This window comes from Mustela nigripes, chromosome 4 (genome assembly GCF_022355385.1).
Source record: "Mustela nigripes isolate SB6536 chromosome 4, MUSNIG.SB6536, whole genome shotgun sequence".
Classification (NCBI taxonomy): Eukaryota; Metazoa; Chordata; class Mammalia; order Carnivora; family Mustelidae; genus Mustela; species Mustela nigripes.
The window spans coordinates 56776062-56790546 of record NC_081560.1 but is presented as its reverse complement, the minus strand read 5'-3'; the positions used below and the strand labels follow the sequence as shown (position 1 = coordinate 56790546).

The 14485-nt window shown below is 31.8% G+C and overlaps 1 protein-coding gene across 2 annotated transcripts in view; it reads right to left on the bottom strand.

Moving 5' to 3' along the window:
• The window catches only part of SNX13 (sorting nexin 13), a 130196-nt gene that overhangs the window by 27681 nt on the left and 88030 nt on the right, over positions 1-14485 (bottom strand). For both annotated transcript variants that reach the window (XM_059396750.1, XM_059396751.1), the window contains exons 14-17: positions 11509-11613; positions 10749-10881; positions 5756-5793; positions 1401-1470 (exon numbers count right to left, since the gene is read on the bottom strand). In XM_059396750.1, the coding sequence (XP_059252733.1) occupies positions 1401-1470; positions 5756-5793; positions 10749-10881; positions 11509-11613 (346 nt within the window). The remainder of the gene's footprint in view (positions 1-1400; positions 1471-5755; positions 5794-10748; positions 10882-11508; positions 11614-14485) is intronic.

Sequence of the window (14485 nt, the reverse complement as noted above, 5' to 3'; positions counted from 1 at the left end):
GGGAGGGAGACAAACCATAAGTGACTCTTAATCTCACAAAACAAACTGAGGGTTGCTGGGGGGAGGGGGTTTGGAAGAAGGGGGTGGTATTATGGACATTGGGGAGGGTATGTGTTTTGGTGAGTGCTGTGAAGTGTGTAAACCTGGTGATTCACAGACCTGTACCCCTGGGGATAAAAATATATGTTTATAAAAAATAAAAAATTATATTTAAAAAAAAAAAGAAAGAAATATAAGGACAAATACTAAACATTTGCGGTTTAACAAAGACTTTAATATTTGGAAGACAAACCAACAAAGAAAAGAGAGATTCTTAAAAAGAATTTTAAAGTTTCATGAAGTAAAAGTGAAACAACTTTAACAAAGCTAGAACGAAAAGCAACAGAACTTCTGGTTTTATTGAGAAAGTTGCTATCTAATGACTTTTACAAGCAGAGTAATGTATGCACCAACTAACTGTAAATGATAAAAAAACAACTTAGACAGCAATTATTAATAAGTTATTTGAGAAATACGGCAGGGAACACAATGCAAAATGAGACTCCAGCACCAGTGGGAAGAAAAAGAAAACAGAGATCTTTTTAAAAAATGCAAATTATCTTTTAAACTGTACTTCCACTATAAAATCTCCTTTTAGTTACCTCAAATGTAAGCACGAAACTGACCTGAGATACCTCAGTATGGTAATATTCCAAATGTAATCTGATAGACACACTCCTATAATCTAGTAATAGTGAGAGGAAGGATAAGTAAACCATCATTAATTACTACTCATGGCATTATCTAATAACCCAATGGCAATGATGGAAATTGATTTTTTTCTTACTTGACTAAACATTTTGCATGTATGCTGACTGAGTCACAAAATTTTAGAGGTTTCTTACCTCATCTAAGCATTTCTTAAGCTTCTGTGAACTCCTATACCAACATTTCATTAACCCATTTACCTAGTTTGACTTTGCATGTATAAAAAAATTAGAGCTAAAGCCAGCCCCAAGCTAAAGCCAGCCCCAAGCAATTTAATAAGAATTATGCGGATAATTATCAGCCAGACGCAAACAAGAAGAAAAGATTAGGTTTCAAGAGTTTATTAGCAATGACAAAATGCTTAGAGTTTAAGTTTTTCAAATGTTAACAGTAACAACCTTAGAGAAAGAAGATACACAAGTACATCATAACATATACACAAAGAATCACTGAACACAATAAAGAGTATGTATCAAGCCATATACACAAATAAAAATAACAGAATTTAATGAAAAACATGCTGCAGAAAAAAATGTAACTTAAAAATGACTACAGATGAGAAAAATTGTTTGTAAAAGTAAATGTGGAAAATAATCCAAGGGTAATAATAATTAATAACTTTTGAGTAATAATTATACCACAAAGTCTCTTACCAGTGTCTGAAATGTAAGCATGAAGTTGTACTGAGTCATCGGAAGATACATTTGAAAGGTCATCTAAAGACTTGGTAAAGAAAAAAAAAAAGTTTAATTTTATAAGGAAAAAAATGTTAAAGCATCTTGTATCATATATGCCTTACTCATCTTGCCCCACAATATAAACTTTATATTGTCTGCATTCTCCCCCAACAAAAAAACCTCTCTATTTATACTAACAGGAGAGAGAGAAAATACAGAATTAAAAAACTATAATACAAAGTATTTCAGAAATGAACTTCGTCGATTATTTCCTCCTTCATTGCTTATCCATATACCGACATTTGTTACTTCTCAATTATATTCAATACATGGCAAGGAAAAAAATATGGATAAAAATAATTAGACATATTCTTAAGTTAACATTTTAATTTTTTTAATGTTGACCTATACTAGAGCCAATTCTGTATTATTTAACATTTTAGTTAATTTGGAAATGATTTTAGATTCCTTATCTATAAAATGAGTACCTATACATCATAGGGTTATATAAGGATTAAATAAAAAGACATGTAAAATATTTAGTAAGACTACCTAACACAAAAAAAATGTTGCCTGTTATGATTTGTTATTTCCATGAAGTGATTTCAGAGTCTAAGAGATTTTAAATAATTTTCAAAAACAGTTCCACAGACAAAAAATTATCAGAGTGACCCAAAATGAATCTTTATTCAACTATGGCCTTTGGGTTTAAATTTAAGACATTTTTGCCCATATACACACACCCACATATACCTAGAAGGGCACATAATCACATAATGCTGTACAGAAAGAGTTAATGAGTCAAATATATTTCAAATAATAATAGTAACACAATATTATATACTTGGAATCACTAAGAGGGTAATCTTAAATATTCTCAATATAAAAAGAAATGATAATTAATTGTGTGATGTGATGGAGGGGTTAGCTAACCCTAAAGTGTATCAAACCAATATGTTGTACCTCTTCAACTTATATAATGTTTTATGTCAATTATATCTCAATAAAGCTAGAAAACAACAACAACAACAAAAAAGAGTTCATTTGAAATTGTTCTCCTTAGAAAGGAATGCTTGCAAGCCTGGCCCCTGGATGACATGTGGGAATTTAGAATTAGGGAAGGTTCCCACCATTCCTTAACTGCAAAGAGTTCACTGTACCTAATAACTGTTTATGCTGAACACCTGCTTTCCTTCTGGGAGTCTGGAATTTTAGTATGTACTAACTAGAGGTTTGTCTACGTGACCTGCCTTCAATGAAAATCCTCGTCACTTAGTCTCAGATGAGCTTTCCTGGTAGCAACATATCACATGTGTTGTCACATTCATTTCTGGAGGAATTAAGTTTGCCTAAGGTAACTTTCATGGGAGAGGATTCTTGGATACTTGTACCTGGTTTCCTCTGGACTTTGCTGCATGGCCTTTTCCCTGTGCTGATTTTTGCTTTCTTTTCTTTAAAGATTTTATTTATTTATTTGACAGAGAGAGATAGATCACAAGTAGGCAGAGAGAGCTTAATCCACTGAGCCACCCAGCCACCCCCTTATTTTGCTTTCTATTCTTTTTCTCTAATAAATCCTTTCCACAGGAGTCAGACTATGCTAAGGCCTATGAGTCATCTAACAATCAATGAACATCAAAATGGTCTTGAGGACCTCTGACACACAGACATATGATTCACACGCTTCTTAAACTCTAAAAACCACAGGATCTGAATGAACTTTGGGACCTAACATGATATTGTAGATATTACTAGAAGAGTCATTTAAATGACTTAAATGCAGCCATATATGACATAAACAACAACAAAAAAGAGTTCATTTGAAATTGCTCTCCTTAGAAAGGAATGCTTGCAAGCCTTGCAAGCCCATTTAAATTAAGGCAACTACATTCTGAGAAGAAAGCCAAAAGGTTACTACTTAAGACTGTTCATTAGGAGAAGCAAAATATGCAACAACATATAGATAATCCAATATTTCCCAGGTCAAGTCAAGTGGACAAATCATTAAATTAAAACGGGTCTAGTCCAGGCTTCACCAGTGACACCCTAAGAGACTTTAGCCAAATCAACTCTTTCTTGTACCTCAATGTTCTCAATGGTACAACAGTATAATACTAGTTCTACAACTTTGTCAGTTTACAGAATGAATTATAATGCTCTGAAAAGAGAGTGCACTTATTTTTAAGTGGTCGTATGACCTGTAATAAAACATCTTGATAGAAACACAACCTTTGTTTTAATACTACTTTTATGTGAAAGATAGAAGCCTCAAGAAAATAGAATATTCTACAAAATTTAGATTGTTATCGATTATGATCTTCTAATTATAAGCGATCGCAGAGAATATAAAACAATTGTTTTTCAAGAAGTATTTTTGTTACTATTAACCCTCCTTTGTAGTAACATTTCAACAGCACAACAGTACTTATTGCTTTAAACGTTACCATCTTATGCTATGCAACACAGAAATTGTTAGAAAACTTTGTACCTGTATGTCTTTTTATAGCACACTTAAATAATATTATTTCCATTTAATATGATGAAAAAATCCAATGAAACATCTCTTAAACATTAGTCACAGATATAAGGCAAATGTAATTATCAAGTAGACTATAAAATTATAATTAGTGAAATATCAACTACATTCTGTTTAGAATAAGTATTATTTAATAAAAGAAAAATGTTATTTCAAAACAAGTAGACTAATGCTGTCCTGAAATAAAATATAATTTTTGTAAAGTAATCCTTCGGTTAAGATTCTTGGACTGCTTGCAAAAAAAAGAATTTTTTTATTTAACATCATGCTGAAACAAAAAAGTAAAGTTCAGCTTTACTGTGATAATCCATATAACAACGACTGCACTGCTAGAAATGCCTAAAATTTACCTGCCAGTCCCAAATAAAAAATGAGTAAGTCCCCACATTAAATATTTTCTTTGCTTACTATATTGGAAAAAACTATTATGATCTATTTTACAATCTTGAAACTATTTTTTAAATGTAGCTATCCACTAAAATTTGTCTATATATTAAAGAAGAAAGAATTAAAAAAACTCTAGCTATTTAAAACCTTGAATATAATAGATTCATGTGAGTAACAAAATACTGCAAATCACTGACCTCAAGTGTGACCTTTGTCAATCAAGAGAGACTATGTGATTTATATTTATATGTGACAAAGGAATCACTCTTATTTGAAAAAGCATTTATTCCAGATATGGAATAAAGAAAAAAAAAGTATTTGTTACTAGTGTTCAAACACTTGTACAAGCACTACAAAAGTGTGACTAATTGAAATTTCAAATGAATGAAGCTTCATCACACTTGAAAACTTTCATTATAAATGAACATTATTGCTAATACTTTCTTCATGCTCTAGGAGCTATTCCTTTTTGTTATAAGGTTACAAAATATAAAGAACAAATGGTAATGATACCAAATTTAGGATTTAGGAAAATATTTCAAATGCTACATCATATCTGACACAACACTATGGCTGACTGCTTCAGTGTTTTGTTACAGGCTGTACTTTGTAGAGTAATAAAACACTCAATAAGGTTATTTTTTGAAATATAGTTATACAGAATACAACATAAAATAATGGGCCTACAGACCATTTAGCTTTTACAGAAAGTGAAAGAAAAAGTAATGTAAATAGAATAAGAACAAAGCAAATAATCTCTAATTCCCTACAAACCCTAGACTGAAACTTTCATAGAACATATTTCTTCCTTGCAGCATTTTATGAAATAACTTATTCATTACAAGGATGGATATACAAAAGAACTGAAATGTTCACTATTTCACACTTCACTGTGAATGTATAAAATGCCAATGACAGCTTATGTGCTAAAAATATATCACTCTTAAATTGGTAATCATAAAATGATGTTGCTTAATTTACTCTAAGGCCTTAAGCTTAAAAATAATTTTTACAACAACCAGAACTGGTTATAGTGCACACGTTAAGAAGTATCTGGGAGTTTTCAGATATCTTAATTTTGTATTTCTTTTCTACATACAAAAAATAAAACCTAATTTCAATGTAAACATTTGTATATTACAAGTTTACTATCCAACATAGCACTAACCAAAGAGTCATTTCAAAATACTACATATTGGGATTGGAAATAATGAAGTCACCTTTTTTACCATTTTTTAAAAATAAAAATAAATTTCAGAGATGCTTATTATGTGAATTTAACATTTAAAGTAAATAACTTCTCATTATATTAAAGGATGATCTGAGAGCTTCTAATATTTACTTATGCATATTTATTTTTATATTTTTAAGTCACTGTGATAATTAAGTGCCCATAATAATAACTTACCAAATTTATGCTTCCAGTAGGAGACCCATTAAAAGACTCTGTGGGAGGAGAAATTCAAGTTAGTATAGAAAAAAACTTTTGAAAGAGCTGTTTTACCTAAGGTTCAAACACCAAGAATGAAAGTCACCCAAGCAAAGACATAATGAAACAGCAAAGGAAACTGTGGTATACTACTCCCCAAACACCAGCTCCCTTAAGCCTCATGTTTTTGTGAGCCACATATTCAGAGGAAAACAAAACAAAATATATATACACATATATGTATATATATATATATATATATATGTGTGTGTGTGTGTGTGTGAGTTGCCCCTACAAAACACACACCAAAAATAGACATTCATGTACAGGAGAGCAATTATTAAATATTTTATTCTTATTGTATCACATAAAGTTTTCTGATAAAACATAAACATGAAGAAAACTGTAGAGTGAAGTTCATTAGGAAATGTCAAGGTTTTTTTGTTAGTTCTGTCTTGCTGGATTAAGAAATAATACAAATAAAACTTTTCTTTCATGTGAAGAATAAATAGATTAGTGTATATATATAATATACCGATTATGTCCACTTATTCTTGGTAGATTTGGCTCAAAAACATTACAACCCTAGATTCACAGATCAATATATAACCAATAGAAAAAGATACATAAACTCCATATGCACTGCCATTTAATTAAAAAGCTAAAAATTATTTTAGAAAGTAACATTAGAGAGCCAAGTCAATTACACATTATTAAAATTAATGTCTTTTCCTTCGGTGTTTTATACTATATATAAGCACACAAAGTTACCAATTAAGATGTCTCTCACTTAAAAACAGAAATGAATATATGGTGAAGCAGTAAACATATACAGCTTAAAGTTAATGTATGGCTTCTAGAACTTAAGAGATTATTTATGAATCTAGATATCTAAACAGGTCTTCAAAACCACTTTCTATTACTTTTAGAAAGAAGCAGTTCGTGTTGCTATCCAGCTTCAACAACTCTAAATGCCCAACAACATTTCTTGGTCCCTCAGACCTATGGTCACAAAAAATAAACAGGAAATTCCACCTAGAATTACCCCCTGTTAACAGCAAAGTGATAATTAAAATGAGCAAACAGTTCTCTATCCACCTTATTCAATTATATACCTCCTACTTCCTTCTGTAGTCTGCCCACTTCTTAAATCTTTCTACCAAAGACAAATCAAGTTAAAAGAGCAATCAGAAGGAAAACAAGGTGTAATTTAGTTTTGTGATCAACAATAAGAAGATCCGGAAATAGAGTCTAAAATCAATCAAGGCCCATATTTAGTCAAGATTTTGATAACTGCCTATGAACATTAGAAAACAAAAGTATGATTTCATATGGCACGAAAAATGTGAGTAAAATTAAAACAGAGCATTATTTAAATATTTTAAATATTTAATTATTAAATATATTAATATGGTTAATCAATTAACATGGTTTTAATGAATGAGAAATATCAAGTATTTTAAGGCTGAACTAAAATGCAATACAAAGAGGAAGAGAAGGAAAAAAGGGGAGGCTTACAAAAGCCATTCAGCTACCTACCTACCTACCTACTGAAGTTTGATTAAATAGGAATGAAATTCCTTCCTCAGAAGGGGAAAAAAAACCAACCCACTGAAGGATATAATCACACATAATAAGACTTGGCGCATTCATTCATTTTAGGCTCGCCTGTAGCCTCCATTTTTAAAAAAATTATCTATAATAGTTAAAAACTAGATTAGAGAATTATTTTTAAAATGTCTAAAAAATAAATTGTCAAGAATATTATTTTTTTTTAATTTTATTTATTTGAGAGAGAGAAAGAGAGAGAAAATGAGCGGGAGCAGGGCAAAGAAGGAGACGGAGAAGCAGGCTCTCCTCTGAGCAGGGAGCACGACACAAGGCTTGATCCCAGAACCCTGGAATCATGACCTGAGCCGAAAGCAGATGCTTAACAGAACGAGCGACCCAGGTACCTCAAGAAACTTAATTTTAAAGATAAAACTGATTTTATAACAAAAAATGTGGGGAAGGCCTATTTTTGATTAAACAATCTTATAATAACAAGAAAATCATAAGCATTACTATTTGAAAAAAATCCCAGCAGCTGCCTAAAACCTAAACACAAGCAAAAACAATAAACCTGACATTTATTTATACCCATCATTCTACATACTTTTTTCAAATGGTTTCAAGAAAAGGAATTTATACCCATCATTCTACATATTTATACCTGTCTTTCCACATACTTTTTTCAAATGGTTTCATGAAAAGGAGTTAGACAATTTCTTAGTTATAAAGATTATAAAAGGTCACCAAAAAGGACAAAAAACATTAAAAAGCAATGTCCTAGAAAGACAAAAAATACATTAATGTATATAATTCCAAACTTCAATCAGTAATTCCAATGTGAAGGATGACTCAGTGGCTGATACATTAGAGAAGTACATTTACTTCAGATCAAGACAAGTCGCAGAAAAAAATTTTTAATGTACTTTATGCTTTAAGAAAGTTTTGGGAAGTTTCTGATAAAATATTGGTTCCATTAGTTGCACGGATGACAACTAACTAGATTGCCTAGAAAGATATGAATAAAAGTTAAAGTCAATTTACAAGACTTTGATAGAGTTCTTATACTATAGGAACAAAAACTACTGCCACAGAATGTAATGCTACTATCATCATTTTAAATTATAGATTACTTAGAAGCTCAAAGAATTGGCTGATTATGATTTATCTCCTCTCATTCTGGGTCATTTAGCAAATCCTATATAATACTAAGAAATCTCTAGAGTATCTACATATATAAAACAGTGTGTGTGTGTGTGTGTGTATACACACTACGTAATACTAAGAAATCTCTAGATGAAATGAAAATAAAAATATTTATTTTTTTATATTTTTTATATATAGTACACTGCTACTTGCAAATTTTATAGCAGCTCTGTAAAAGATTTTTCAATAGAAACAGTAAATACAAATAACACTGTATGATAAACTTGAGTTACACTGAATTTTACTCAGTTCCCACAGAAGTACTCTTAAAAAAACCCAAACTTCCTTAATTATGCAATCATATCCAGTTAATGGAACATTATTCCAGGTTTACAAGTTAAACCAGAAAAAGTATTAATTTAAAAACTCAAAATATTAGATCAACAACCAATATAGAATTATTAAAACTCAAATGCAAACTCCTGTAACTGGATTTCTTAGATTATTTAAAAAGTAAACTCTTACTAATACAGACCAGGGAAAGAAGGAGGAGGGAGAGGGGATGAGAAGAGTACGAACCTGCTATAACAGAGATTATTTTTTAAAGCAATGCTAACTGGGGCACCTGGGTGTCTCAGTTGTTAAGTGTCTGCCTTCAGCTCAAGTCATGATCCCAGGTTCCTGGGATAGAGCCCCACATTGGGCTGGCAGGAAGCCTGTTTCCCCCTCTTCCACTTCCCCTGCTTGTGTTCCCTCTCTCACTGTGTCTCCCTCTATCAAATAAATAGACAGATAGGTAGTATCATGCTTAGCGAAATAAGTCAAGCGGAGAAAGACAACTGTCATATGATCTCCCTGATATGAGGAAGTGGAGATGCAACATGGGGGAGTTAAGAGGGTGGGAGAAGAATAAATGAAACAAGATGGGATTAGGAGGGAGACAAACCACAAGTGACTCTTAATCTCACAAAACAAACTGTGGGTTGCAGGGGGGAGGGAGGTTAGGAGAGGGGGATGGGGTTACAGACACTGGGGAGGGTATGTGCTACGGTGAGTGCTGTGAAGTGTGTAAACCTGGCGATTCACAGACCTGTACCACTGGGGCTAAAAATACATTATATGTTTATAAAAAATAAAAATTAAAAAATTTAAAAAAAGATAGATAAAAATAAAGCAATGCTAACTACCTAACAGATGTATTGTTATCTCCAACTTGAAGTAGTCCTGTCCATAGAGCCTATTCATAAATGGTTAAAATTACTCTCAAAATAATTAGTGAACTCTTGCCCACTTACTTTTTATTTCCATTGCTTATTTCAACATACCAGGAGGCTTATCACACCTTACATATTCTATTAGTTTTCTAAGTACTTCTGAATTGGATCACCAGTAAAATGGTCATTGGACTTCATAATATGCACGCCTGTGCTCTAAAGGCTGCCTCTATCACTATTTTTAAATAACTGCTTTTATACTACTAATAAAAATTGATGTTTTAGTTTATAAATCATTCTCCTATACATAATTTCCTTTAAATCCAACAATGCTCTAACAACAACTCTGAGGTAAGATATTACTATGACAAAATTATTCTTCCAGATTTACAACTGAGAAAAATCAGACTTAAATTAAGTGTTTGGTCAACATCACTATAGGTATTAAGTAGTAGAACAGCAGTAAAATCTAAATATTTTGATTCTCAAAGCCTGCTTTCTTTATTATGTCATACTGATAATATCCTCATTTGAAAACAACTGAAAGATTGGAATAAGCCACACATGTAGTTTCTTCTACCTTATACAATGCAGGATTTGGAAAACAGTATTATAAAAATCAGAACTATAAAAGAGAAAAAAAATTTTTTTAAACAATGCTTTATATAGTTTACGGTACATTCTCAAGATCATGGCTTGTTATCTCATTTAATCTTCTCAATAATCCCGCTGTTAGTCATGAATATTATTAGTTACTAGTAAAACGGAAAATACCATAAAAATATTTGGGTGACAAACTCAAGAAAACATTCTTCTGAAGACTTCAAGGCTTTTATAGTTGTGTTTTAATCTGTTACTAAATTTTCAGCCTTTTAATTTAGTGTAGTGACTAAATTTTGTCATTCATTTATAGAGTTTTAAATATTTTATAATTTATATTGGGCTTCAAGCCATTTTTTACCTTGCTTGAAACATTGTCTTTTGGTCAACAGTATATAGGAATAGATTTATGTATACATGCATGCACACGGGCACACACACACACAGGCACTGTGCCACCTTACCTCCATCACCATCATCTGATCCTCTGAAACTAGGATCTTTTAACATATCCAGCTCAGCTAACATGCGCACATAAAGTGCATTCTGTCTGAAGGAAGGATAAAATCTTTCATCTCGTAGCATCAATTCATAAACCTTATTGAAATAAATCAAGATATTTCACCATTAATACAGATAATGTACTAATTTTCACTAATAAGATTTCAACAAAAGCTAGAATGAGGTCTTGTTATGATCAATCACAGGTTCCATATTTATAAGGTGCCAGCAATAAGCCTACATCACAACTAATGATTTCTCAACTAATTTCAAAATCAACAATCCCTCTAGTACCTAAGTGCATGGAAAATGGTCCCAGTGCAAGGCAAGTCACATGACAGGTTATAGGTAATGTTCTAGGAACTAGTGTTCTCTAAGAAACAAGTCTACATAAAGGCTCCAGGAACACAGTAAAATAAATTTATGTCAGGCCACTTATACATCATTATTAACTCATGAAATTCTATGACTATATATCTGGGCCTTTAGCCAGATTTAAGTAACAACCCAAATAAGGATTTTCCTCATTTGTCATTTAAATAAACAAACAAAAGACTGGCCTACTTTTTTTTTTTTTTTAATGAGAAGTGTTAGTCAGTTAACTTATCTTTTTAGTTACCATTATACTTTTATGTTTCAATAACCATTTAAAAAATCAATTACATGCACATAAAAACACATTTTCATAAGAAACATACAAATGACAAATGTTATATATAATACCTTCCTTTGAATGTCATCAAAGATTTCAGGGGTTGGATCTTCATGATTCAAAGTATCTGCTAATTTTGCTACCAAATAATCATCAACAGTAACTCTTGGAGATGCCTAACAGAGAAAAATAAAATAATGACCTTTTTGAGTTTCTAAAGACAACTTATTTCTTAGAGTAGAAGAATTATATAATGGATGGAACCATATTATTGAAAGTAATTGGTAAAACAAAAAACAAAAAACAACCCTGGTTTGTAAACAACACCTTGACATTTAAGAAGGCTGAAACAAAACAAAAAACTTTCTTGTCATCAACTAGTATAAAGTACACTGGGAGACAAACATGGATTTAAATCTTGACATTTGCTGAATTAGTTACCTCTCAATAAGATTCATTTCCTCAATCTGTAAAATGGAGATAATACTAACCATATAAATATTTCACCATATTGAAAGATTTATCTGGGCACCTGAGTGGCTCAGTAGGTTAAGCAGCTGCCTTCAGCTCAGGTCATGATGCCAGAGTCCTGGGAATGAGCCCTGAGTCAGCAACTTGCTCAGCAGGGAGTCAGCTTATCCCCCTCTCTCTGCCTGTTCCCCTGCTCATGTTCTCCCTCCCTCTGTCTACCTCAAGTAAATAAAATCTTAAAAAAAAAATAAATATTAAAAAATTAAGAGATTTCTAAGGCATACAACCAGTGTCTGGCACATAGGAATACTGTCATGAGGAGTTAGTGCTGAGTATCAAGTAGTCCTGGATGTGTATTTAATGTGATTGCCAAAAGAGCAAGTCATTTGTTACTTATTTAACACTAGAAACAATCTTTTTAAATAGTCTTTAAGAGATTACTGTTCTCCTAAATTTGACTTAAAATGCTGCAGCGAAGTTCCAGTGTGATACGGGAGGGCAAAAAATATAAAATGTTGATTTTTCCAACAACTTCCATTTTAATGAGCATAATATGACAGATATGCCACACAAATATAAAATTTGATGTTCAATGTGAAAAATTTCTTTATTGAAAGAAAAAATGCTGAAAAGCTAGAAATATGGTCATCTTTGGCATGCCAGCTTTTGAATTTTTAACTCTGAAGGCTCTGGAGAATAAATGAACGATCAGGATGGGAAATTCTAAAGAAACTTGCACAAGAATGCGTTGTTTAAATAATTTCTCTATCCAAGGAAAAGACTGGATAAATACAGAAAAGGAGAAAAGGTTTCAAGAGTAAGTAAACAACAGGGTATAAATGTGTAGAAAAAGGCTTACACAATGTCTAATGCTCCCTGGTTCACTCTACATTCTAATTAGTAAACCCAAGTAGGTGGTTAGGGTTTTTTGCAAGAGGAAGGAAGGAGTGCTTATTTATTGTTTGTGTGTGTAGAGGAGGATGTGGTGGTGGTGGTGGTGGTGGGGTGTGTGTGGTTTCCCCTGAAACAAAAAAAGAATTGAACAACTTCAAGTACGTGATAAAAATTAGAGAGGGACTGATTTTAGCTTATTTTGTCCTGTCAGTTGCCCTCTAAGCTCAAGAAACTCAGTTTCTAGGATATAAGAGGCATACTTAAAAATCATAACATTTTACATTTAGTTTACTTTTTCCTATAGTCTCAAATATACACAACTGGGTTAGGACTCATCCTTGGTATAACGTGACCAATACTTTTAAAGAGCTTTCATGAGACACAACCAGCCAGATCTACCTACTTAAAAAAAATAAATACAGAAAAAATATTTATGTATATTTTTTATCACTTTAAACATAAAAATGCAAAGATGTGTTTTTCCAAAATCATCTATTAATCTGCATTCTGTACTTTTCACACAAATGTGGTTATTTAAATAAGAGGTCTAGTTATCAGCGGCAATTAGTAATTAATAAGACTAATTAAACAAATAATGTTTGAGAGAAACATACTAGGTTTTACCCTCTAATACACTATGTAACTTTTTAAGCTTTTTAAAAGATATTTAAATATTGTAGGCTATATTATTGTGTATTGTTAAAATGTATAAATATAAGACCTCGAAAAAAGTTATACACAGAGGCACGTTGGTGGCTCAGTCATTAAACATCTGCCTTTGGCTCGGGTCATGATCTCAGGGTCCTGGGATATAGCCTAGCATCGGGCTCCCTGCTCAGTGGGAAGCCTGCGTCTCCCCCTTCCACTCCCCCTGCTTGTGTTCCTTCTCTCACTGTGTCTGTCTCTGTCAAATAAATAAAATATTTGAAAAAAAAAAGTTATATACCTACAATAAGACTAAACAGACTATCTATACTTAATCAAAAAATTATTTTCTTTTTATTCCATGATTCCATAAGATATTTTACTTTTTTGAGTCTCCTTTTTTAATAATACTTCTCTGATCTGCTTGCAGATTTTAAGACATCACTTTTTTTATTTTTTTGTACCAAGTGGTATAAATGAATACAATCAAATACAAAATTCACTTTGACTTTCAGGTCTGCTCTTAAGCCTACGTCACACTTACTTCTGTTATCAGCCCAATGTGCTGATGTCAAATTAAATGTCTTTTCAGTAGAACTATTTAGGCACAGAATAATTACATTTTACTTACTAAGAACTGCATCTATAAATTAACATATAGACTATTTGTGTCTAAAATGCCCTTTTTAAACATTTTAAACATAATGGATATCACTAAAAGTTATTACCTCCTTCTCGAGGAAAATGGGTTTTAAAACACAGAGGTCATTTAAACTTGTGAGACCAAAGGTGAATTCCAAATAAATTATAGTTTTAGTAAAGAAACTAAGAAAATCCTTTTAAGCTAACTATCTCCTTCTTATGATATTTTTTTTGAGTTCTCAACAATCTCATTTCAAAAACAATCAGCCCTTCTTTGACAAATTGAGGTTTCTTTGTAGCCTATACATACACAACTCAGGTCAATCTATCCTTTTCAAGGTTCCTTTTAACCTCTTCAAACATTAGTTGAGAGTTATTTATTTATTTATAAATTTC